Here is a 25,531-nt window from a genome sequence, read left to right as displayed (position 1 = left end):
GAACTGTACTCGCTGGAAACAGCAGTCGTGGTAAATATCATCATCATAATGCGTTTGCGCATCGGGGTCGTCTAATTGGCGCGAATGACCAGTCGCGACACAAATTTATTTGAAAGGCAGTCGAAGTCGTTACGGTTGAATTTCGTGCCGGTGCGGCTGCGGAGGTAGGTTTCTGCAAGATGGGGTTAGTTTCGGACAAGTCGAAAATATTCAGAACGAGTTGGTCTCTTACCGTGTTGCTCGACATGTTGGCGGACTTCGGTCATGGTGTTGCAAACATCCGGGTTGGAGTACAACAGCTGGTGGTGCTTTTGTGAGTCCCACTCGGTGAACGGAGGCAGCTTCTGTGAGATGGCCTGGAACAGTCCGACGATGACGCCCACCGGCGTGGTTTCCATATCGGTGCAGAACTTGTCAACGGCAGACTGGTCAGATGTCCGGTAGTGACTGTCGAACTGCATCTCCTCCCACACGGCCAGCAGAATGGAGGCCAGGATAAAGATTGTCGGCCAGTTCTTCAGCTTGTCGCCGCTGTACACACTCGAGTAAAGTGATGACAGCTCCTCCAGCACATCCTTTTGCAAGTCACGCCACATGCTAGCCATGGCATACTTAATCTGGAAGTTGATCATGACGGGGGCCACGGTCTTGCCGGCGAACTTGGAGCCCATGTTCTTGATCTTGCCGAGGAAGCCTTCCTCCTCGCCGATACCTTCGACCATGGTGACATGCATGGTGAGGTTGTAAGCAACCACCAGCTTGAGTGCCTTCCGAATGACGGGCAGCTTAGTGCGGAAGTAAAAGCGGAAGGCGGTCTTGAGCATTTGCGTCAGGAAAGGAGTGCCCTCGAAGTAATCGTCGACAAACTTCTCAAAGGTGCCATTGCCGTCGATGTGGCGGTCAAGGTAATCCGATAGCATCGCTTGCGAGATGCCCTCCATACCAGCGGAGAGTTTGGCGGTCTCGACCTCGTATTCTGTTGGATCACGCTGCATGGACTCCATCCAGTCAATGTTGAAGCACTTCTCGTCGCGGACATAGACCTCACGAGCGTTGATAGGCATGACCTGTCCATAACCGTGAGTGATGAAGAGAGTGCGTTCCTGGTCCGAGAATCCGGTAATATTGCCGACAGAGAAGCCCATGGTGATGTGGCGCTCGTAATCCGCCTTCCAGTCCTTCATGAAATACCCAATCTCCTTGATATCAATGCGAGTACATGGCACCTGCCATAACCGTGCGTGCGACGGTTGGCATCCTGCACAAGGCTCGCCCTTATCACACGTCTTCTTGAGGAACTTGCAGCGCAGACACGCGCGCAACTTCCGGATCTCGCTGGCCTGTTTGCGTTGATCGGGCTTGAGGGGGCCCTTTCTCTTGCCCACACGCTTCTCCGTCTCGGGCTTGCCGGTCTGGGATTGCTTGCGAACCTTGGTCTCGGCGGTCTTGGCGGCGATGGGACTCTTGCGGGACGGTTTCCGGCTCGGCGGCGAGGTCGATGCTTGAGAAGACCCAGCTGATCGAGCAGGGGATGTTGACTTCTTGATCGGAACCGGGATCGGCCGCACCATTCCGATGGGGCTGACTGCGGAAGGCGAGCGAGAACCTGGCGAAGACTGGTCACGAAGGACAATGGCGCTGCTTGTCGGGGAGGTACCGTGGATTCCAATGGAGCTGCTGTGACTGTGACTGTGGCTGTGAGTATGGCTATGACTATAACTATGGCCGTGGCCATGATGATTATAGCAAGGCAAGTCCATATTGTTCTCAGAACCGGGAGAACCGATGGGATTCGCAATATCCACAAAGCTGCCGTATGATGTGGAATATGAAGATTCTGAAAGGCTACGATCGTGCAGTGTCTGGGTGGGGTTGACAAAAACACCTTGTTCGGGATAACCAAAGTCGAGAGAGCGGCGGTGGTCGATAGTGCTCCAGCCGTTGTCGCTGCTGGACAAGGAACGGACCTCCAGGTAAGTATCGGTGGGCGAGCTGCTTTCAAGGACGGGGTGTGGGGCATATGAAACATCCGGAAGCCCATTGGGGAAGGTCATCAAATCCGCTTGAAAGTCCTGATACGTGAATGGAACCATGTCGACCGGTGCTGACATGGGCAGATAGGGACCATCGAGCAAGCCCGCAGTCATTTGGCCCCCGGACATGAGATCCACGGGTGACGAATGCATGGGCATGCCATAACTAGTGGTAAACTGGGGCGCCGAGGACGGGTCTTCGGAAGAATATGAGAGGTGGTGCTGAGGGGTGTGTAATTGTTGAAAGTGCCAATCGACCATGAGATTTGGATCATGGGTCACCGACTGTTCCATAGGGTGACCGCCAGTTTGCAACGGGGAGAGACCATGGGCCTCTTCTGACCGTGGGGGTACCTGTTCTACCGCCACAGGCCATGTTTGGTGCTGAAGATAACCTCTGGAGTCGTACTCGACGCCAATGAGGCCATCATTGGATATATCAACATTGGACATGACTTTTTTGGAGTCAAAACGATCACGGGGAAGTGAAATAGAAGGGGAAGAAAAGGACCAGCCTGGATGAAAGGACCTTCTTCAGAAGGGTGACACCACCATGAAGAAGAGGGAAGTGAGGCGGTGGGGGGGACAAAGCAGCGGTGAGCGAAGAAATGCGCTAGGGGAGTTGATTGTGGAGAGTGGAGAGGCTGGCTAGTGTGGAGGGAACGTTGATCCAGTACTGAGCGATGAATTACTTCCACGGGAATTAGTTTGCATTAGTGTTAGAGGAATAGGGATTTTAAGAGGGATGGTGAGATATAGAGTAACCCTGTTAGACCTAAGTTGCTGATCCCATGATCTCTCTATTGAATTCTTTCCTAACTGGGAAAGGTTGCCTTATTTTTTTTTTCTTTTTCCTATTTCATATATTTCATATATTTCAAATATTCCATATTATTCCATATAGCTATATGACATAACTATTCCTTTTGATTCCATATATCTATTTCAGATCACTATTATGTATATTTTCCCCTGGGTTCTGACACCATGCTAAATCATCCGTGAGACCGAACCCGGAAGATCAGTGGAGAGGAAAAGTAAAAAAATAATAATAAAAAAGTGCGTATGCACTGCGTGGCAATAGGAATAACCGAGATCTGACAGTCGGATCGTGTCCCCAAAATAAAGTCCTTCCCAATCAGATCCAATCAGCTGCTTTTCTTCGTATCTCTCATTTAGCCCAGTTTGAGATGCTGACCATGCATAGGAATTCCTGAAAATAATATATGTAGTAATCTAGCGCTAAGGTATGTATATTGCAAAAAAGTACTCCGTAAATCGTGCCGCTCAACACACTCCGTTATGTGGAATCTTGTTGAGAGTGCCAAGTCAGTATACTAAACCCTGGTGAAAACAAGAGATTGGACAGGTCTGGTTTTTTTTTAAAAATTTCGCACGGATAGTGGGGGACACCTGGGCACATGCAGCAAGGGTAAGCAATATACTACATGGCGTCAGATCCATCACATATATATATATATATATTGACTTCTGTGACATGCAGGACCTCTTCAGGAGTACTCCATAGTAGCACTCGATATACAGACTACGTTGTATGCATCTCCGGCCCACGAGAACTCCTAGGTTTAGCCGAAGATCGAGGAAGTGAATAATCCGAGACCATGTTGTGATGTCAAAGATGAGAGAATACCCGGTAGAGAAACGAGTGGGGTAAAGAATAATTCTAGACTTTTTACATTCACATTCACAGAACAATAGTAAGAAAAGTTCCATTTACATTTCTTTGAGCTTCAAAATCTACAAAAATACCCCCATGCCGCTCATCGGGAAGCCTCGCAAAGTTCGATTCCCGAACGCACAAAAACCCAACCCAACCTCAACATTAGCTTCAACCAAAAAGACCATGTCTACAGCCACTGACTCTAATCAACCGCGCTCGGGGATCCCGGCCTTGTTTACGCAGCCGCCGCCCATCCGCGACCCGCTCATCACCGAGACCATCGATCTGCAGAACGCGACGGTGGAAAAATGCCTGCCATTCCTGAAAGGCATCCACAGCACCCAAAAGGACTTCAACAAACATGGCGTGCCCGCTCTGCAACGTGATATCCACGCCAGCTTCCTCTATGATGCCCTCGAAGATTATCCCGAGGGGTTCGTCGCTATGGATGCCAGCCGCCCGTGGATTGTGTATTGGGCATTGGCGGGACTCGCCATGCTGGGAGAAGAGACGACTCGATTTTGCGAACGGTGCGTGCATGCTTTACATCCTTGCTTTTTTTTATTATTATTTATTTTTATATTATTTTCCTTTCCCCTCGTTTTTCTATTTGCTTTTTTCTATCTGTCATATGCCCACACAATGGAGAGCCTCTGGAGGAGATATACCCTGATTGGAAAGGATCATCTCATCTGTACAACGTGAAACATGGACCAAAAAATGCCATTCTAAACTTTTCTCTATTTTAGTGTGATTACTACGCTTCGGCCGATGCAGAACCCCACAGGTGGTTTTGGCGGCGGTCATGGCCAGACATCCCATCTGGCAGGCAGTTATGCAGCCATCCTGTCGCTGGCTATGGTTGGAAGCGAGGAAGCCTTTGGATTGGTGGATCGAAACGCGATGTGAGTTGTCACCGGCAGCTTCCTGCTGTGCGTCTTGGTTGATCCTGTGCGTCTGACCCTTTTCCGGCTTCCTTAGGTGGCAATGGATCAGCAGATTGAAGCAACCAGATGGAGGGTTTCGTGTGTGTGAGGGCGGGGAGGAAGATGTGCGGTAAGTGAAACTACAGGGCTGGGGCAGGCGCTTGCTTGTGATCCCGTTCCCCTTCCTCGATGCAAGATCTGACCTGTCATTAATGCAGTGGCGCATACTGCGCCATGACTCTGATTTCGCTACTTGATCTGCCGCTGACGCTTGCCCCGGGCTCTCAAGCGCGGGAAGCCGGATTGGAGAGTTTGACGAGTGGTCTTCCTGAATATCTCTCACGATGTAAGAGTCCAATGGCTTGGTTTATAGCAGGCTTGAGATGTGCTGACGCTTGCCCTTAGGCCAAACCTTTGAAGGAGGTATCTCCGGTAGCCCTGGGTCGGAGGCCCATGGGGCATACGCCTTTTGCGCTCTGGCATGCCTGTCAATTGTGGGACCTCCCGAGGAGATCTTTAACAGGTGCGCGACTACTATAGCTTAGAATGCTCTGTTTTTCAGATGCTAATGGTTCCTGACAGGCACATGGATATTCCCATGTTAGTGTCATGGTTGTCCGCACGCCAGTCCGCCCCAGAAGGTGGACTTTCCGGACGAACAAATAAGCTGGTAGATGGATGCTACAGCCATTGGGTTGGTGGATGCTGGCCATTGCTTGAATCCTCTCTGGAGGGAAAGCCGAATAACACCGAACCACCAGCCAACAGTCTTTTCAGTCGCGAAGGTCTAACCCGATACATCCTTGGATGTTGTCAAGGGATCGATGGTGGTCTTCGTGACAAACCGGGCAAGTATGTTCACTCCTATCTATGACAGTCCCTTTTGCACATGTAGCTGACCAGGACCCAGACATGTCGATTCATACCACACCTGTTACGTTATGGCCGGATTGAGCGCCACTCAAAACCATCATTACCGGACAGACTCGAGTGTCTCAAGCGGCAACTTTTCATCCTCGTTTTCCTGGAAGACTTCACTGAGCCGCGATCCGGGCAATGTGTTTTCGAGAGGTGACCGGCTAGAGCCAATGCACCCTTTGTATGTGATCCCCCACAAAGCCGCGGAGCAAATGCGGCTCTGGTCCGAGACCCAGCCCCTCACGGTCTAGCCTCAACAAGAAGACACGGGACAAAGCGCCACGACGGATGAGGTTGGCTTCAGAAAGTTGAAGCAGGTGTCATTGGTAACCCAGGACTCCGAGCGAGTGCATATGCACGACTAGTCTGGGATGCTTGAGACTGCAAGTCCCACGGTCATAGCAGCGGTTGTAACATGGGAGCCACGAGGATGGTTTTGGCCAAGCCAAGGAAGATGCTGTGAACGAGACCCAGACGCAAGGGGTTGGGTTGGGAATGTCGGGGGCCCGAGTATGACTTTACGACATAGGTCATAGCACACAGCACCAATCTAGGGGTTTTTTTTTCTTTTGCGCTGGCAGTCTTTTCACCGATTTTCCGAAGTTTTCAAAAAAAAAAAATAACCCCCGCCCCCTTCAGCGCTAATGAAGATTTTACTTCTCCCGCCATTCTCGCTGATCAATATGAAATGCTCCTACGATGTACATCATAATGTGTTTGCCACAAAGACATAAGCTGCAGGAGGCCCAAGAGGGCAAACGTAATCATCAGAATATGCAGATAAATCTAACGCCTTTCCCCACTGCAATGCCAGCTCATCACTGCGTCCGATGCCCGAGTAATTGAAGTTCCTCGGGGCGTGCATGCATTTTCCCATTCTCCGATATTCCAATTCACCCGATTACCCACTTGATCTTGTCTACTTTGATTATTTCATTGACTCATAGCCCTTTCACAAGCCATTGACCCCTCTTCAGACGCGTTCTGCACAACATGAACGGCCCCTCCTTGGCGCCAATCATCCCTGCGCGTCTCGATATCTAGCAGGGCGGCAAATTTAATTGTACTTTGATGTGTCTGCGGGGCCAAAAATGAAATGAAGAGGCTATTCCGAGAAGTCACAAAAAAATAACAACCTGTGTACGAAGTATAATATAGCACCACTATAGCACCCGCTATTTCATTCCAATCACTCCGTAATACTAGGATCCATAATCTTCAGATATTATTCTTCTGCAGATTACAAGATGTCTCTTAGTCTCCGAGAATGTTTATGTTTTGATCGGCGAATTGCAGGGGCATAATCAGACAGCTTACCCACGGTGACTCCCGGTTCTACTGGCAAAGAGATATGCCAGCGCATCAGTAAAAACCTGCCGAGAAAACGGCACACGAAATACGTCGAACACCCGTTTGAGTTACTGTTACTATTTTATTTTGGGGTCTTTTTCGAGGTCCAATGCGAGTCTGGCGTTTGCGGGCATCTATCTTTTTCTCTTCTCTTCTCTTGTACTTTGTTTACTTGAAGGAGGTAGTCTATACTCGGATTACAGATCCGTGTCCTAGGGTCTCTTTCGAGATGTGATTGTTTACTAGCTGCTTAATATTACTATTACTGTTTACTGTTTACTCGTCTTTTCTCTTTTTTTTCCCCCTTTGAATCTTTCAACGGTGGGTATTAAAATCTTAGTAGTTTTAACTTTCTAATTCAATACCTTTTTCTTCTTCAGGTAATCTGCATTGACACCAGATGTCTTCTTTTTTTCTGTTTCTTTGTGCGCTGTCGCAATTGCAACCGTTTCCCTCTGTTGGTACTGTGTACACCGGCCAGCTCACGGTATGACTTGGGAAGGGTATCAATGCAAAAAGCCCCACCTATTTTCCAGAAGTAATCAAGTATATGGCAAGCAGCAGCTCTGTTCCCCTCATTAATTTGTTTTTGTTTTTTTCCCCCTGTTGTACGGAGAGAGAGGGGGGGGGGGAGACTCGGTTCTACTATATCTGTATATGGGTGTGACATCTTTCCAATACTTCTTTCATTTTGATTTAGTTCTCAATCCCTCTCTATTGCTCTCATTCTCGTGCTTCTCATCCCCCCTCCTCTTTGAATTAGATATTGGCCTTTACTAGCATTATAATAGTGCTTTTGTTTGGAACGCCAGCACATCCTCCCCGCTACTAGCAAAGCAAACGTGGTCCCGCCAGCCGTTGGGCATCACGATCCGCATATATCCTGACTGCACACCAGCTGGCAGCATAGCATCCGCCCTAAAGCTGTCTCCCTGCAAGCCAGATCCGTCCAATGTGTGTGGAGTAATCATCGCAATTCGTTGCAGTAAGACGAGTGGCAACGCTGTCATCGTCGCCCGTCTCCAGTTTTCCCGTCTTTCTTGCTTCCGGCTTGCTTGCGCCCAGTCTGAATCCCAAGATGTATTATATCCTCTACCTAACCAGTATGTCATCACTCTCCCCACTACCTCCTCCCCGAGCTATGTATGTCATGCATCATTGCCAGCACGAGCCAACCCCCAAGCATCCAATACAGAAAAGCAAGCACCCAGGGCTTATACTGTCCCCTCTTACCAAGCCCCCAACCAACCCCACCAACTAGAAAATCAAACTAACCAAATTCAAACCAGGCCTTTGCCGGCGCCGCAACTGGCCCGAACCAATCTACAACGCATACATAAGTAGCAGTGGATACACCTGCACCGTGCGTGTCAATAACCGCGAGTACCAAACCGACAGCATCTGCAGCAACGAGACTCTCGCACGCGAGAGCGCCGCTATGCGTGCCTACCTTATCTGTCGCAACTTCTCCGTCAATGATGGCAGGTACCCTGCGGGTCATGAGCACGGCGGCGCTGTGCAGGGCATGCGTGCTGCCATTGGCGCAGGACGAAAGACTGTTCGTGAGGATGATGTGCTTTCATTCGGGTCTGGGAGCAGGAGTGCTAGTGGGAGTGGTAGTTCACAGGGCGGAAGTTGGAGTGGGGGAAGTAGTCCCGTTAGGATTGGGAACGAGGGGGATGATAGGGGTGGATTTGGAGGGAGGATTTGAGGTTGAGGTTTGATTTGGCTAGAGGAGGGCGTTATGACTTTATGACATTATGGATGCTGATGACTACGCTTCTTTGGTATGATTGTGGACTTTTTAGAGGGAAAAGCTGTGGTATTTTGAATGGTTCTGATTTGTGGTTCTTGGTTATGTTATGGTTGGACTATTGATACTTTTTTCTAGATGGTGGATTCACTTTTTTATTTGTTGACGAGTGGTGGTTAGCGATGAATTCATGTTATGCGGTTTGATTTTGATAGTGTTAAATTTCTAGCCTAGTCATAGGACTCGCCAACTTGTGGACAACTGGCGTACACTGGTAGAGTTAGAATTAGCTGTTGGTAATACTAATACCCACCAACTTTGTTCTCAACATCTACTGTGCAAACCATTACACCTCTTGTTGAATTCATATCACTATTTGCTTCTACTTCTAGTTATGTTAGCTCACAGTGCTTGCATGGCTTCCAAATGTGACAGCTAGATAGGAAGACCTCTACCAGAGAAAGCCTGGTGTTTAGACGTTCTTAAATTATACATTTAGATCTGAGATACTGGAGGAGAAGGGAAGTGTTGTCTGGATGTGGATTCTCCATAAACGTCAAAACACAATATATTTGAAAAAATGGTATGAACCAAAAGTAGGAATAATCTCACATCTGTACTTGCATCATGTTCTATGCCCTCGATTGACCTCATTCTTGAACTTGTCACTCTTTTCAATGAGCCGGAGCAGTAAATAGTAGATTGTCAGCCGTGTCTATACCTCTTCACTTCCGTTCAATTGTTGGCCTTTACTGAAATTATGCCACCCATAAAGTTGGAGCCATGTAAATAGATAGGCCCCTGTTCCCTTCTTTTTCTTCCCCTCTCTCCCTCTCCGCTCCCATTGATAGTAAATACACCGCATTCTTTCTCTCTGTAGAGATCTGTCATTGAGTGACACTCTCTAGAAAGTCCCATTCCTCTGGCTTCCACCCCTGCTCGGAATGAGTATATCGCATGAATCGGAGAAGATCGTATAGGCGCATACAAAGCTCGTCATCATCTGGAACATGAGCCCTTACAGCCGCTGGGAGCTCATTAAGCTGAGTAGACAAAGCTAGTAAAAGATCTGGCTTGCGAAGTCTATACTCTCTGTAGTGAGAATGCCTTTTATAAAAGTAAGTACCGTAGAGAGGAGCGTAGACTACTAGCTCAACAATACGTCCGACTGCCCTCCGATCTTCATGCCGGCTGAAGATACCAAGTGCTTGCCATATCTGTTTCATGTTTTTGATACTCATTCCCCGCTCAAAATCGCAGGTGGCTCTCGACATGTTGGAAGATGATAAGAGCGAAGAAGATAGATAAAGATGATCTGCTGGAATATTGGGTTGTTGAATTGTTAGATTGTTAGAATAAATATTGATGCTGAGTATCGGAAGTTGACGTGGGACTTATCGACTATTTAAGCACCGGGACTCGATTAGCTCTTTGTGCTCGAGTATAATGGCATTCAGTCTCGACATGCTTTGTTAATTGTTTGTGTATCAATTCTTCATGAGAGGATATCTCAAAACGAGCAAAGAGAAAAGAAACCCAAGGAGACTGGAGGATGTCAAACATAGGAAGATTAACCAGACGGGTTGTTCTCCCGCTATATAGATAACTGCCATGTAAGGAGCGGGATAATTTTCCAACCTGAGCCCTCCAACGTGACACAGCCAGAGTACCATACCCGAAGAACAGTATCATTGGTTGCTCTTAACTCGCTTGAGATTTGCTCGCTCATTCTAGAATGGTGCTAAGAAAACATCCAAGCAGGTACTTGCGCTATATAACCTGAATATTCCCGGTGGCACAACTAAGCATCTAATATGACACACCTCTTGGCCTCCATAGGCATACTCATTGTATTTGGAGACAGGATTATCGGAGCATTCACATGATATTGACTGTGTCTGTCAGGTTGGAAGCTAACGAGGCTGACTGTACTGAGGCTCAGCGGTGGGTGTCCCTGTATCCGCTTCCACTTGTGGTCACCTACCGTAGTTTCCAAATCGCAAATACTATCTTTTTCATTCCAGCCGATAGAAACATCGCCACAAGGTTGGAACTTGCAGTTAGATTTCCACTGCATGGTGTCAGCGAAAATGGAGTCGCAAGACTCACAGTTCCATGGTTTTAATTGGGTGCAAGAGACGTTCTGAGCCCCGCTGGACTGTGAAACCTGATACTGGGGCTATTCATTGAAAACAAGAGCTAGACTGAGCTTGTGGTCCGAGGATATCCTAGACCGCTTAGATACAGCCGAAATGTAGCTATCGTATTTATAAGAAAAACAAAAGGCTTTTACCCTTGACAGGACCCAGCTAGCCTCATTTACACAATCGTATTATATTCGAGTTTACTGTAATTTGAAAATATCCTCAGAAGTCGCCGGTTACCTCATTTTTTTTACCTTCTAGAGAGAGAGGAATGATACCTATCGGACTTTCTAATTCAAGCCTCCTTTCTTGTTACTTCATTCATGTGTATCTAATCGATTTCAACAATTTCATTAAAAGAAACCCAGAGCCAGGATAGTTCGCTATATAACGCGACTAGCAAAAAGGGGAAGTCTAAAAAAAATGCCAGAGCAAGCAAAGCAATCAAGCAAGCAATGCCTCTGTGCAACGAATCTGGGTTGGATGAGGAGTAGATCAATAACGGAGAATCTTGATGTAGCTGATGACTTGGTATACTGTGAGATTTGGTTAGGTCCAGTTTTCGGAATGTTCTGCATGTGCTGATAAGGCGAACATGGGTGAGACTGCTACGGGCTTTAAGTTTGTGTATACTGAGGTGGTTAAGGCAGTTGTTATTATTTTGGTAGGCAAGGGAATGGTGGCCACATGCGTCTTAGGATAACTCAACAAGAATTGATTTAATGTACAATAGTATTTCCACAAAAGAGTGGCGATTAAATCAATCTCGGATGTGCTCGCGTGTTACAACCCCGCCCCTTTAGTTTGCATATTGAAGTAGAGAAAACATCTCAATCTTGGAAGTTGATTAGCTCACTATCATACAATTGCGTTTTGTATTTCTCAGAACTTGATAGATGTGCATTGGCGCTTCAGGGGGCGCTACGCTCCAAAGATTACTGCAGGGGTCTGTTTCAAATTAATATCGACTTAGAAGATCTAGAAGGGCCGCTGCGAGTATGACATAGTGGGTTCCTAAACAGGGATTATCTGATGACCATCACATCCCATAACCGCGGTGATTAAGCCCGATTAGTTTCCAAGATGAGGGGGCTAGCGCGTATACCAACGCGGAGCATTAGCACAGAATATTAGTCCTGAGATGATTATCTTGCCAGTCAGAAAAATCTTATATTTGCTTATTATCCATGAATGTATCTTTTGAAATCCATGTCTGATTGAAGAAACCTGGAAAAGACAGCTCGTGTCAAGGGAATTATCCTGTCTCTCGTGACACAAGGAGGCTACAATTTATGTTCATCATATCCATATACGAGCAAATATAGTTACAGATATACTGCCGTATATGACAGAAATTACCCTCTACTATGTAATAGTATTTGCATTGCTTCGAACCCGTAGGAATAGTCAAGGTCATAGTTAACGTATTTCACTACCGAGTGGGCCACCACTACCGAGTGGGCCACCTATCCAAAACGCGTCAATTAATTTAACCCCTTCTTCTTCAACCACCCACCATGCCACCAATTCGCTCTCAACGCTCTAGAAATTCAATAGAGCAAGAGGGTAGGATCTTACTAGCTATCCAGGCTTTTAAGAATCAAGAAATCTCTTCAATTCGTGAAGTGGCGCGCCGTTTCGAAGTCCCCCGCTCTACCTTACAACGCCGCCTCGCTGGTGATACCTTTCGTCCTGAAACACGCGCCAATAGTCATATATTAACAGAACTCGAGGAGGAATCTCTTCAAAAATGGATACTCTCTATGGATTCTCGTGGAGGGGCCCCCCGGCACTCTATGGTACGAGAAATGGCGGATCTTCTTCTTCAAAAGCGTGGAACTACCCCGGTTCTTTCGGTCGGCGAAAACTGGGTTACGAAATTTATACAACGGCATCCTCTCCTCTCCTCCCGATTCTCAAAACGGTATAACTACGAGCGTGCGAAATGCGAAGACCCGAAAATCATTCAAGAGTGGTTTAATCTGGTTCAAAAGACAATCCTTCAATTTAGAATCGACCCCGACGATATCTATAACTTCGATGAGACCGGTTTCGCTATGGGAGTGGTTTCAACTATGAAGGTTATTACGAGAAGTGATTTACCTAGTCGAAGAGGAGTTTTACAACCTGGAAATCGTGAATGGGTGACTACAATTGAGTGTACGAATGCTTCAGGTTGGGCCCTCCCTCCGTGTGTGATTTTTAAAGGCAAAGTCTTTCTTAAATCATGGTTCGAAGGCCTTCCGGAGAACTGGCGTTTCGAAGTAAGCCCTAACGGCTGGACCTCTGATGAAATTAGACTCCGTTGGCTAGAAAAGCTCTTTATTCCTAGTACTTCTGCGCGTACGAAGGGGGGTATCGGCTTCTAGTACTTAACGGCCACGGAAGTCATTTAACGCCTAAATTTGACGAAATTTGTGAGCAAAATAAGGTGATACCAATCTGTATGCCAGCACATTCATCTCATCTTTTACAACCTCTGGATATTAGCTGTTTTGCGGTATTAAAACGATCGTACGGTCGGATGGTTAAAACCAAAATGCGGAACGGGATCAACCATATCGATAAGCTTGACTTCCTCGAAGCATACCCCCTCGCACGAATTGAAGCTTTTAAATCGGAGACTATTAAAAATAGCTTCGGAGCAGCCGGTTTAGTCCCCTTTTTACCGGAGAGAGTGATTTCAAAGCTCAATATTCGGCTTCGAACTCCAACCCCCCAGCTAGCCGGGGTAGTGAATCAAGCCGGAATTTTACACCAAAAACCCCTTTTACAGAGAAAGATCTACGTCGTCAGGCTTCATCAATCAAAGCTTTACTTCGTACAAGATCTCGAAGCCCGCCTAGCCCATCAGATCGTGCATTAAACCAGCTTGTGAAAGGCTTCCGTCTTACAATGCAAGGTGCTATCTTACTCGCCAAAGAAAACAAGGAATTACGCGCCGCCAACGAGAAGCAGAAGCAAAAGCGTACTCGATCCCGAAAGCAGATACCCGCCGAAGAAGGCCTTTCAGTTCAAGAAGCCTCTGCATTAATTATGCAGCAACAAGAAGCAATTGAAGCACCTCCCCCCGGCCCCGGCATGCCTAGAGAATCAACTATTCAGCCACGTACGCGGCCCCCCCGGGGGTGTGGAATATGCAGATTGCCAGGGCATAGAAGAGAAACATGTCCAGATAGACCACTTAGTTAGTTGAATTAATTTAATGGCGTTTTGGTTGAGATAAATGCATTTAAAATTGGTAGGTTAGATGGGGTGGCCCACTCGGTAGTGGTGGCCCACTCGGTAGTGGTGGCCCACTCGGTAGTGAAATACGTTATCTAGTGATATAGTATAGTTATTTTGTGCTCCTTGCTGAATGAATGTTTGAACTCGGGCTCTATGCTGTTAGACTGCTATAGCCGAGGTTAAACACAAGGATTCACCAGTCACAACATACTAGTGAGGTTGATAGTTACGTTGTTCAAATTGTATAATACCTGTTTTTGATGGCAAAAATTAACAAAGTTCTTTTGAACATGCATCATAGGAGTGTAATACTAATCTGTTCCCCCACAATTCCAAGGAAATGGCCTAACAATGTACCCCAACCTAGATTACATTGCTATTGTACAATATAGAACAAGTTAATAAAGTGGATTTTTCTGTCATGATGCATGTGAGAACAAGTAATTTTTCCTTTGTTACATCACCGAGCTGGCTAGTTAGTTGGTTCTTGTTTGTTCTATGACATCATAGTATAAACCCTACTACGAAACACCCTGCCATTTACTATAAGAAGCCCCTCCTGCTTCTGCCATTCACTTAATTCATTATACAATCCCCAAGCCTTCATATCAACAAACATTCAAAACTTCCAAACTTTTTCCAACAACCTTCCAACAACCTTCCAACAACATCATAATGGAGACCGCCAAGGTTCGCATCATCATGTCTCTGGATAACGTATTTGTCTTCAAAAGTACTAATATCTGAATACAGAACGCCGTTAACTACGTCGCTGAGACTGTCCAGGGCGGTGGTGCTGAGGCATCCAAGGAGGCCAACAAGGGCGTTGCCAAGGACTCCAATGCCAGCTTGGGCAGCCGAGCCAGCGCCGCAAAAGACGCCCTTGTCGATAAGAAGGACGAGGCATCCCACAACACCAAGGCTGATGTCCACAAGGGTAAGAATATTGAACTCCACAAGGTTGTGGCGTGGAATCAATGCTAATGATATACAGAGGCCACCAAGCACTAAACGGGTGCTCACGGAAATTTGACTATTGGGATAATGAGATACCACTTTTGCTAGCGCTTAGGTGATTCTGCCTGTACAATATTAAGATGACTTACGCCAATGAATTACTTTGATGAAATATATCTTGAACTTTGCACGCAATGTGCATACAAACTTCCTCTATTATCTCCGTAATTACATACCTATTTGACTCGCAACAGCCACTTCATAGAAATAATATGTACGCCTAAAATGATCAACCTCGAATCCAGAAAGCAATCTTGGGATCTTGGAAATCTGGGAACTGAATTTGTCTGATCAGACCCATCCATATATGACGTCATGGGAATATGTAATTTCCATGTACAAGCCAAGAAGGTTCTACATATTGTTCACCCTCTACTGAAGACTATAGGTCATTCTACTGATTTCAATTGAATCTGTCACCTTGAACACTCACTTGGAGTCAACCGTGGACCTTGGGAAGCTGTGTAAGTTACGTCATCAGTGATCACTGGGCAAAACTGGCAGCAGAGGCGAAAACAAGAACACAAAACCATGTCGTCCAATCCTGCTGTGTGCCAGTATGTTCACCAAAACACTGTTATATAGCATACTTCGTCATCGGACCTGAGAATGTATTTAGTGCCCCTTTGAATTCAGAACACCTTCTCCTAAGCTACCTGTAAACCACTACTGTTACTATCGAAATCTTCGCACGAACAGCTGCTACAAATTCTCTCGGAAACAATGGCGTCAATTATTACTTCCATCAAGGACCTCGTCACCTCCATATTTGAGGTGATATTCTCTGTCATCAAGAGCACGCTAGATACCGGGTATCAGCTGCTCATGGCCTTTGTCCACTTCTTTGCCGGCATTCCCAAGGTGCTACAGCATATGGTGAAGGGCAGTTTGGAAGCTGCAGGCGGAGTTGGGGCATTCATTACCAGTGAGTTTCTGATGTCCGACTATTTACCAAAACACCCAGCTGACGATTCATGTAACAAGGTAACCTCCTCGTTATAGCTATGATCGCCCTTGGCAGCTATGGCTACCTGGTATATCGTCGTCGTGAAGGCCGCCCAGTGCAGGCTGGGACCAAGAAGTTGAATTAAGGAAGGATTGGCAGTTTGATATTTCAGCGAGAAGAAATTTGGTGGTTGTTGCAAGTCAAATAGGTGTTTGATCAAAGAACAGTTTTCTTGCCTTTTTGGCTGTGCCTTTGATACGCCAATTGGATTTTATGTTAATTACTTAGAATCAACTGAGACTCTCAACAAGTTCTGGTCGGCCATTTCTCAAACTCCCCACCTTGGACGTAAGTCTTCCCCCCTCTCTCCTCCGTACAGCGCCATCAAACGCGACATCATGTCTAGCTACACTTTCTTACCAGACAACACTCCTGCCTCATCAAACCTTACTTTTCTTCAAGTGCCGTTGATTTTCCAAAAAGGTGAATCGCACTCACCTTGGATGCTATGGTCTGCTTTCCGCTGACCTTTCCTTCAACCAGGTATATGCCTCCTTGAGGACAATCTATACATGACGCCTGGCTTGAAGCTATAGCCCAACCGAGTGGCACCTTCTACCTGGTCCCGCTTCCTCGGTCTTGGTTTGTCATTTTCAATAACCTGACTACGACGTCTTTGCATCTGATAACATTTCTTATTTCCTTGTTACCTTTCCGCAAGTAGCCTCCCTTAGGTGGTACACATCAGAAATCAATATCCTCATGGTCTCTGCCATTATGAGCGCTACGTCATGGAACAAAACGTAATCTACTGTAAGGGCCCATAGGGACGACGATGCCTACTTCGCCAATGTTTTGACTTGACTCCACAAAAACGAATTGTTTCACGAGGAAAAGTTGCAGTGCTTAGTCGGTGGGAATCCGAACAAGATGGCCTAGGGCACCAGGAAGGAAATGAGAATCACCCTGAGAAAAATGCTTCACTACGGACGGTCTAAAGTTAGTTTAACTTCTTGCAGTTACCGTTCTTTATTCATTATTGATCGAATCTAACGTGGAATGAGCGTATATTACGTTTTTTTTGGCAGAGGGAGAACAAAGTAGCCTTGAGCCAAAAAGGGAAGTTAATAATTGCTCAAAATAAGATCATGTCTATAAAGCGGGCTCTGGTAAATATTGAACACAGAAATAAAATCATGCCCGCACCCTCAGGGCTCCCCGGGTCCTAAATATGACGGACCTTAGTACTCATTTTGAACATCGAACTGGCTAAAAACCCAGGTCGTCTTTTCGTTTCCACTCAATTGAATCAGATCTAGTTGTGTTGCACGTGGCTGAGCTGTTTAATCGGCTCTCTTCTTGCCGCGCATGACCTTGCGTCTTTGGGTAATCATGTGCGTGTACAGGATATAAGACCCTGGTAGGCAGTCAGTAACCGATAATATGAACGGTGTAGAAGAGCAACATACCAGGCACGTAGATGACGAGAATCGCAATCAAAAGGTAACGGAAAAGCGGGCTCAGCTCGCCAGCAGGACCAAGGGCCTGGAAGATAAGCGCACACTCGCTCGAGATACCAATGGGGTAGAAAATGTAGAAAGTGTTGTATCTAGTCAACGCGAAACTCATCAGCACATTGAACGCGGTAGCCACGCGGGGGGAATCAAAGACTTACCGCAACCAAGTCCACCAGCTCGGAACCGAGTTCCCAGACAAGGTAATAGCAAAGAATCCATAACGAATAACCTCTGTAATTCCCCAAGCAAAAACACACCCCAGATAGGCAAAATCACCCAGCTGGGTATTGCGTCCAGCACCAACGATCTCTCCACCAAACTGCGCCATAATACCCCACACCAGCAAAAGTCGGCTGGAAACCTGCATGGCAGTCGTCATGAACGGCGCGCGCACGAGGCCTACCACGCTGTGCACGACTTCCAACAGGGCGAGGGACTGTGTGGCCAGCAGTAGCGGAGAGAAAGTCTGGCCGAACACCCTGGGGAGAGTTTTGGTCGAGACATGGGCTGGGAGGAGGGATGCCGTGTAGATGACACAGGTGCCCCAGGCAAGGAGGTTCAGGGTGTTGTAGGCGAAGAGGTAGGCTTTTGTTAGGCCCGAAGAACCGGAGCGCGGGGCGCTTGATGTTTTGGCTGATGACATTTTTGACCCGAGTTAATTCTCGTTGGTCTCGTGGAGGCAATTGGTGATGGTGTTGCCCTAGATGGAGGAGCACTGGAAATATTGATTTGGTTGGGAAGCTCGCGATCAACAAAAAAACGGACCGAGGTCACCGGTTTCTTACATAAGCATTCTGGAAGAGCCCGCGAAGCAGCTGTGGAGAACAAGCGTGTTTGGGATCTGGGGTATAGAACATCTTTATTTTGTTGTCTATTGAGTTTCTTGGTCGATTTATGCATAATTTCATTGAAATTATATCAGTCTATTTAATACTACTAGCAGTTCGGAAGCTACATGCTATGCCTGACCAATCACCTTTCCAATTCATCCAGCCTCTTTGCTCCTCCCTCCGAAGATAATCCGTAGCCGGGCTGTCGGACCCGATGATAGCTTCTCTGTAAGTCTGGACTATGTGGACCATTTTCAGAAGCTCTCGCCGAGGAATATATTTGATGTGATTCGCCCAAGGCAATCGAGAGTGCATGAACAGGGAGCCAAGCGGATGGCTTCCCCTGGAGGCGCTCTTGGCCGCCAGGGATACAAAGACTAGCTGATCCCGTGCTGTAAACTGCATGATCTAGTCTGGACTACTGCAAGAGACTGCTATCTCGTATTGCCGACAACAAACATTAGTCTGGTCTATTTTTGACTTGACGGGCTTGGTAGGGTATTGGAGGGATTTAATGTGATGGCTCGGATTTGAGATTTAGCGGATAGTTTTACGTAGTTCGTCGGGAAACCCGTGGACTTAGCGTGAAAGACACCCCACGTTTACTAAATCTATTTCAATCTATAGTCCAGTTGATTCTCCAGTGTTGAGTTTGGACTCAATAAAATTTGCATGTCTGGGCATTTGTACTCCGTACTCCAGTCATTCTCTCAGTTATACGGTTCAAGGTATGCGCACTGACATCACAGGCTAAGCCATGCTGCATACATAAATCTTAAGCCGAGAACAAGGGAGTGAGGATATGTAAAATTGCGCATAGACCTTGTAGGAATGAGGGTATACCAGCACTGGAGAATGTAAAGGATGTATGTAATTTGATGTAATTGACGTAACCGGCGTAATTTGCCGGTACGCCAAAATGACATCAGCGGCTGGATGGACTGCAATACGGCCCCATCATATGATGTCATGGCTAATATCGCATCCTCTCATTGGTGGAGAGTAATGAAGAGTGTGCTAGAGCCAACCACCACGCACGAACACCAGAGTAAAAGGAGATACAGAAATGCCCCCTATTCCTCTATATAAACAAAGATAGCTGCGGTTCGCGAGTGTGAACAGATTTGACTTCAACATTTAACTATCGATCTCTACGCTAGTCCTTTTCTAGGAAACGGAACCGTCGAGCCAGCTCGGAAAAAAAGCAATGAAAGAAAAACACCAAAACACCCATCGTCATCGGGGGCAGCATAATCCCTCGTGTCTTAGCCCAGCAATATTACCCCATTTTCCCTGAGAGAGGAAAGAAAAAAACCGAGCCGTGGAGCTCTGGGCTCATACATTCAACTCATTGTCACCGAGTACGTTAGATGAGAGACCTATGCAACACACAGAACGAACGCGTCCCGAGTTATTGGACACGGTCCTTGAGGGTCCAGGCCAACTGGATCAGGTTATCTCTGCGCATTCGGCCCCAGGCAATGCTTCCCTGCTGTACGAGCCGGGATTATTACGTCTTCTCTCTTTTTTTTTTCTTTTTTCCTTGCGGCTAAAAGTCTACTAGGTCACTAGGTGTTTTTTCTGTTTTTTTTAGATTTCCAAGCAATACTGACCGGGTCATGAAAAAGTCCTGCTCTTTTGCATTCAAAAAGAATGGCCCCCAGGGACCCCAAAGGCAAAAAGGGCCATCGCTATCCGAAGTTTCCCAAATGGTTCCGCGTGTGACCGTCCGAGGGTTCGCTTTGGGAAAGACCAAATGACGTTCCATGTGATCGGCGACCCGATGATGTCTTGCTAGCCCCCCTACCGTACCGCTGCCAGATGAGTATAGGAGTCTTTTGCGGTCAGCAAACGTGTGGTTTTTTTTGGGTTGTTTTTTTTACCCTAGGCCTCCACTCAACCTGTACTATTCAGTATACTTACAGGTCGAGGGGTTATCCCGTTCATTCTCTTTTTCTTCTCGGTGGACCCATCAGTTGGAGAGGTGATGCCACGGTTGGACTCCACTGGTTTCATAAACGGAGCCCGGAGGAATTTGATCCAGAGATAACAGTTCTTATGAGGATCGCGGCTGAAAATTCAAGATGATAATGGTATGATTTAACCAAAAAAAGGCACCAATAGAGTCAAAAGATCTATGTTGTATGGAGTACAAGAATTGTATTAGTCGTGTATGTCGAGAATTGCTTTTTTTTGGAGTCATCGGTTGAGGAAAAATAATATCACGTTTTCAAATCAAATCCAATTAGAACCCATTGTATAGATTGTAGCTAATAATATAATGTACTAGTTCTACAATCATGTTTTCCCCCGAGTATGCCAAGGCGACGAAGAGCAATGTACACCGATGACGATAGTTATTTCCTTATATATATCATAGTAATATTCAAGTGAAGATGAATGATTAAATTATTTTCTCTATTTTCTCTATTTTCTCTAATTTCTCCGATTTTCCCATCCAAATCATAGCAAAATCCCAACATCCTCTAGTTGGTTCCTTTGGAATTGACCTACCCACCCTTCTCTTTCTCCGCCCCTCCGATTTCCTCTCTTCCCCCCTCTCTCTTCTCGTCTCTTTGACTTCCCCCTTCTCTTCCGCACGTGTTTTTTGCTTTCTCTTTTCACCTTTTTCCTTTTTATCTCTTAGGGATCTACCGATTGTGTGTTCCCTTGTCGCCCTTGTTCGGGACGTGGTCTCAAAAAACGAGAAGAAAAAAATTATCATAGGTGGGATGAACATTTCTATTTGCCCCTCTCTGCATATCTTCCTTTTTTTCCCTTTAATTCCCTGTCAAGTGGAGACCCTGGCTTTTGGGGCTGCAGCTCTTATGATGCGCTAGTCCCTGGTTAGAAGGCCGTGACTGGATCACGTTCGAGTATATGCGCTGAATGGCCCTGTCTGTTCCATTCACCACATATACCTCCACAATCTGCTTTAATTCTTTCCCCCCCCCCCCCCCTCCAAACTCTGCTTTGTATCGAATTACCCCCCTATACCCCCCCCGACTCCATTGTGATTTTTCCACCTCTACCCGGCACTCACTGCCTTGATTACTCAACTTGGTGGCTGTATTTCGCCTCGGTTCCAGCCTATTCCCCTTGGCCATAGACCCCGGAGCCGCTCACCATTGTCCCCGTTACCAGCTCCCTTGCTACCTTGGCACCTGGATCCGTAACACCATACTGGATTTGTAAGACGACATATACGCTGTGTGCAGATATTGTGATTCTGACGTCCTTGTGGTATCATCATTGATCTTTGCATTTGGGACCTCATCTATTGATTTGCCACATTGTTCTATCTATCCAAAATCTGGATCTGTTGAATGAATTCGAGCTAACTGTGATTTGCAAACAGAGCTTCTCTCGTATTCCATCTAGATTGGCTGGAAATCGGACCGGAGAAATAAACCCTATTTTCATCCAACGATTGTGACGATCTGCGCAGCGCACTAGCTTGCTCCCACCTACTCCTTTAAGCATCCCCGCACACACACATACACAGCCATGGCACCAACCGATACCAAGAAGGCCGAGCCGGTAAGTACTTCTTGGTCCGTCACGAAATTCATTACCTGACATTCGAATCTAGGTCAAGCAGGGCCCGCCCAAGCTTTCTGATTATAAGGAAATTCTTGACGAGAGCACATTCGAACAGATCCTTGAGATGGACGATGACGAGGAGGATCGCGATTTCAGCAAGAGCATTGTGTACGGTTTCTTTGACCAGGCCGAGAATACCTACAAGAAGATACAGAAGGAAATGTGAGTCATCTCCTGCATAAATTCGGGTGATTGTACTGTCACTAATCATCCAACAGAGATGACAAGAACCTCGATGAACTATCTGCTCTCGGTCACTTCCTCAAGGGCTCATCGGCCACACTCGGCCTTATCAAGGTCAAGGACGGCTGTGAGAAGATCCAACACTTCGGCGCCAACAAGGACGAGACCGGTCTCATTGACGAACCCGACACCGAGGTCTGTCTCAAGGCTATCAAAAAGACTCTGGATGAAGTCAAGGTTGAATACCGCAAGGTTGAGAAGCTCCTTCGCCGATACTACGGCGAGGAAGTGAAGGACGAAGAAGAGAAGCCAGAAGAGGAAGTCAAGGAGCAGAAGGAGGAACAGCCCAAGGAAGAGCCCAAGAAGGAGGTCAAGGAGCCCAAGGAGACCAAGGAGCCCACTAAGGAGCCCACTAAGGAGCCCACTAAGGAAGCCTCGAAATAAGCGGTCATGTGGGCTGGTTGATATCCCTCCCTCCCCTTTTTCTTTTTAGCGACGGATGGAGCATGGCAAATGGCCTTTTCTTTTTCATTTTCCCCTTTGCCCTTTTTTTACTCCCTTTCTCTTATCTCCCATTCCCTCCGATCCTGGCCTTTTTGGCCTTTTCGACACGTACATAACAACCTGCCCCACCATATCTCCCGTTCCCGTCTGGACACTGGTGTGGAAACGGATATTCCTGGTCTGTCACGTAAGTGCAGGCGCGAGAATCGTGACGATTCCGAGGAGTCTTGAACAATAGCGACATACGGAAATCCGAGTGCCTCTGTCAGGCCCTGTTTTCTTGCTTTATAACCTACGCTTTTCATTTCGTCGATCCTCGCATAGTAGACATTGCGTCAGTATTGAGCGTGTAACAAGAAGTAGCCGATATAACATGACGTCAAAGTCTAGGCAAAGTAAACAAAAGTACCTGAATATTGAGCAAGCTCCAATATTGCGCAGACAGGAGAACTTTGCCTCATCAGATCGCCAATCTCACAGGCATCCCGAGAAGTGGCGCTATAAAAGCTTTTTACCTTCAGCCACTTACGTGGGGAACCTTGGAACTTAATATATACTTTGCCCCATGCGGGAAGATCCTAATCTCGGTGTCTTCGCTTGACAGGTTACTATGATCTGCCGCATTCAATAGACGTCTGTCCACACTCAGTCTTTCTCATATTCTTCACTTGGCTATCTGTTCAAGATAGAAACCATCAACTGGTGAAATTCGATCGAGTCAAAAGTTCTGGCGCGAGTGTGTGTGGTGTGTGCTTCACAAGTCCCGGATGCTGCACATTACATTAGTATGTTCAAAACAACAGATCCTATCTTCCGCTATCTAGTCCAACTGACAGCAAATTCTGCCGTGTCTGCGTCTACGTCCGCTCTTGCATGGCCAATAGCGAATGGTAAATGAGTACCGGGGACCTGCAGTATGGAGATGGTGCAACGGTGGTGACATCCAACGGCACGCTCACATATTGCTGGAGCTGAAGTTGACTGGTTTGACTAGCTAGAGTTCTTTGGCCCCTTAGGAACCGTTCTCCATAACTCTCATGTCACAATCCAGTACGGCAGATGCAGATACAGATACTCTTCATATCTGTCTATCTCGATGGCCTGGCCGTCCCAACCGAAGCTCTCTCTCAAATTCTGTGCTAGTATGCAATGCAGCGGTAGGATTATGCAGTGTCATTCAATTCGCCGTGCGCATATGATCCACCTTGACTGTCCCTCACCTTGTGCACGATGTGACATCCGTTCTTTAATCGCAGCGCTAGTGAGAAAAAGCCCCTTCGAGCTGGAGATCGGACGGTAGGATCTCCTATCAAGGATTACGTGTCACTTTTCTCTTTATGATATATCTATTTGCTCTGGTCGCCATCTTGCCAAACTAGCTTTTAGCACATATAGCAGCCGCAACGGCGTCTTCAACCCCATCGAGTTATAAAGACACTCTGTCGCTCAGAGTCAGCTCAAAACGACAGATTCAAATTCAAACATCAATCCACCATACTTGCTGCCACGTTGCTCGTCCCATTCAACCATCCTACCATTGCATATGCACCCATCACAAACGAGAAAAATTAAAATCGAGTCCAGCCATCTCCCAACCGGATCGATCCCCTTTCCCCGCAACGGGACGCAAGTATGCGCTCACCATCTAAAATTCAAAAGTCGATACAGATGCAAGCAACAGCACCGACTTGGGTTCCGGTCTGTCGAATTTTGCTCAATTCCATCCTGGTCTGGACTCCGGCATGGCAGGTCACACGGCATGGCCAACGAGCCTTTCTCTTTTCTGCAGGATGCCCGCAAGCCGACGGGTAGGCACAGGTGCCTTATTTGACTTGAATTTCAGCTAGCAAGGGTGACTGAATGTTTCGCTTGCTTCTAGGTTGGGCTTCAGTGGACCTCGATTCCAAGTTCGGGATGTACAGTCTGATCTTCCTAGCTCTCCACATAGGACGTTCTTGGTTGCGAATGTGGTTTTCCAGGTTTGATTCTGTTATGCTAGAGCTGTATCAGTCTCCCTCACTGCGGATGCGTATAGATGTGTGGCAACGAGCTTAGCACACCGAGATACTAGCTCTCCCTGTCGAGTATCTACCTGTTGCTAGTTCGGATGGGGATCTCGGCGTGCATCCGGTAGTGTGTACTCCGGGCATCATATAATATCCAAACTAACTCGAATACACATCCCTTTCTCATGCATGCAAGCATACATATATCTTCTACCCGTCTGTCTCGGATAGTAGACCTGAGCTCAGAAAGTTGTCCTCGATGTATTAGAATGCACTGTTCGCGCTCAGTCCTCGACCCCCAAGTGCTGGGTCCACGATGACTCTGTTTGCGATTGTCTCGCTTGATTTGATTTATCCCTCTGGTCCGAAGATGCACGTCTTCTCGAGGGGGCAAGCGAGCGGCAGAGAAAAAGCATACCAGGCTTTGTACTACCTCCCTCTCCCTTCTCTTTTCCTCCCTTTCTCGCCTCTGTAAATTCCACACGCTCTCGTTTGCCATATCGGAACTTCATGCCCCCAGCCTACTTCCCACCGAGAAATACCGTACCACAGCGCCATAGCCCTATTCCCTAGATTCCACTAGTTCCCAACCGTTTACTTACCCTGCACACGCTAACCCACTAAAAACGGAATACCCCAGTCCGGATCGCAGTTTGATGTAGTCCGGGGTTGGATATCAACGGGTGTGCAGTGACTCCCACACGCACATTGTACATGTACCACCTTGACTCCACGAATCCTGCAAGAAGTACAGTAGCGTCTAATCCCGGAGAGATAATCATAAGTGCCAGGATAGACAAAAAAAACCCCCAAAGTAATAAGAAAACACACCTGCAATGGACTCGTACCCTCCATCTTCCATCATTCCCTTTGTTGGCCATACATGAACAAA

General features: G+C 46.9%; 8 protein-coding genes across 8 annotated transcripts; 5 read left to right on the top strand and 3 right to left on the bottom strand.

The window, feature by feature from the left end:
* Positions 1-71: 71 nt before the first annotated feature.
* On the bottom strand, positions 72-2,486 carry N7447_002052 (Zn(II)2Cys6 transcription factor domain-containing protein; the record flags this gene model as incomplete). The annotated part of the gene is made up of 2 exons (XM_057226328.1): positions 72-172; positions 233-2,486. 2 exons carry the CDS (start codon positions 2,484-2,486, stop codon positions 72-74), a joined length of 2,355 nt encoding a protein of 784 aa, XP_057090344.1.
* Positions 2,487-3,807: 1,321 nt separating this feature from the next.
* On the top strand, positions 3,808-5,809 carry N7447_002051 (CAAX farnesyltransferase subunit beta RAM1; the record flags this gene model as incomplete). Its single annotated transcript, XM_057226327.1, has 7 exons — positions 3,808-4,244; positions 4,464-4,619; positions 4,696-4,770; positions 4,859-4,986; positions 5,046-5,163; positions 5,223-5,492; positions 5,551-5,809. The coding sequence occupies 7 exons, from the start codon at positions 3,808-3,810 to the stop codon at positions 5,807-5,809; spliced, it is 1,443 nt and encodes a 480-aa protein (XP_057090343.1).
* A 2,177-nt stretch (positions 5,810-7,986) lies between these two features.
* Positions 7,987-8,619, top strand: N7447_002050 (uncharacterized protein; the record flags this gene model as incomplete). The annotated part of the gene is made up of 2 exons (XM_057226326.1): positions 7,987-8,011; positions 8,198-8,619. 2 exons carry the CDS (start codon positions 7,987-7,989, stop codon positions 8,617-8,619), a joined length of 447 nt encoding a protein of 148 aa, XP_057090342.1.
* Positions 8,620-9,548: 929 nt separating this feature from the next.
* Positions 9,549-9,935, bottom strand: N7447_002049 (uncharacterized protein; the record flags this gene model as incomplete). Its single annotated transcript, XM_057226325.1, has 1 exon — positions 9,549-9,935. One exon carries the CDS (start codon positions 9,933-9,935, stop codon positions 9,549-9,551), a length of 387 nt encoding a protein of 128 aa, XP_057090341.1.
* Positions 9,936-14,708: 4,773 nt separating this feature from the next.
* N7447_002048 (Glucose-repressible protein Grg1) lies at positions 14,709-15,044 on the top strand (the record flags this gene model as incomplete). Its single annotated transcript, XM_057226324.1, has 3 exons — positions 14,709-14,723; positions 14,787-14,970; positions 15,028-15,044. 3 exons carry the CDS (start codon positions 14,709-14,711, stop codon positions 15,042-15,044), a joined length of 216 nt encoding a protein of 71 aa, XP_057090340.1.
* Positions 15,045-15,773: 729 nt separating this feature from the next.
* Positions 15,774-16,141, top strand: N7447_002047 (uncharacterized protein; the record flags this gene model as incomplete). The annotated part of the gene is made up of 2 exons (XM_057226323.1): positions 15,774-15,975; positions 16,035-16,141. The coding sequence occupies 2 exons, from the start codon at positions 15,774-15,776 to the stop codon at positions 16,139-16,141; spliced, it is 309 nt and encodes a 102-aa protein (XP_057090339.1).
* Positions 16,142-17,339: 1,198 nt separating this feature from the next.
* Positions 17,340-18,156, bottom strand: N7447_002046 (protein tyrosine phosphatase-like domain-containing protein; the record flags this gene model as incomplete). Its single annotated transcript, XM_057226322.1, has 3 exons — positions 17,340-17,413; positions 17,466-17,605; positions 17,672-18,156. 3 exons carry the CDS (start codon positions 18,154-18,156, stop codon positions 17,340-17,342), a joined length of 699 nt encoding a protein of 232 aa, XP_057090338.1.
* A 3,694-nt stretch (positions 18,157-21,850) lies between these two features.
* N7447_002045 (Hpt domain-containing protein) lies at positions 21,851-22,573 on the top strand (the record flags this gene model as incomplete). The annotated part of the gene is made up of 3 exons (XM_057226321.1): positions 21,851-21,883; positions 21,936-22,108; positions 22,165-22,573. 3 exons carry the CDS (start codon positions 21,851-21,853, stop codon positions 22,571-22,573), a joined length of 615 nt encoding a protein of 204 aa, XP_057090337.1.
* Between the last annotated feature and the right edge of the window lie 2,958 nt (positions 22,574-25,531).

The sequence above is a fragment of the Penicillium robsamsonii genome (genome assembly GCF_028829455.1).
Source record: "Penicillium robsamsonii strain IBT 29466 chromosome Unknown utg000001l_segment0_segment0, whole genome shotgun sequence".
Taxonomy (NCBI): Eukaryota; Fungi; Ascomycota; class Eurotiomycetes; order Eurotiales; family Aspergillaceae; genus Penicillium; species Penicillium robsamsonii.
This window is presented reverse-complemented; position numbering and strand designations above follow the sequence as displayed.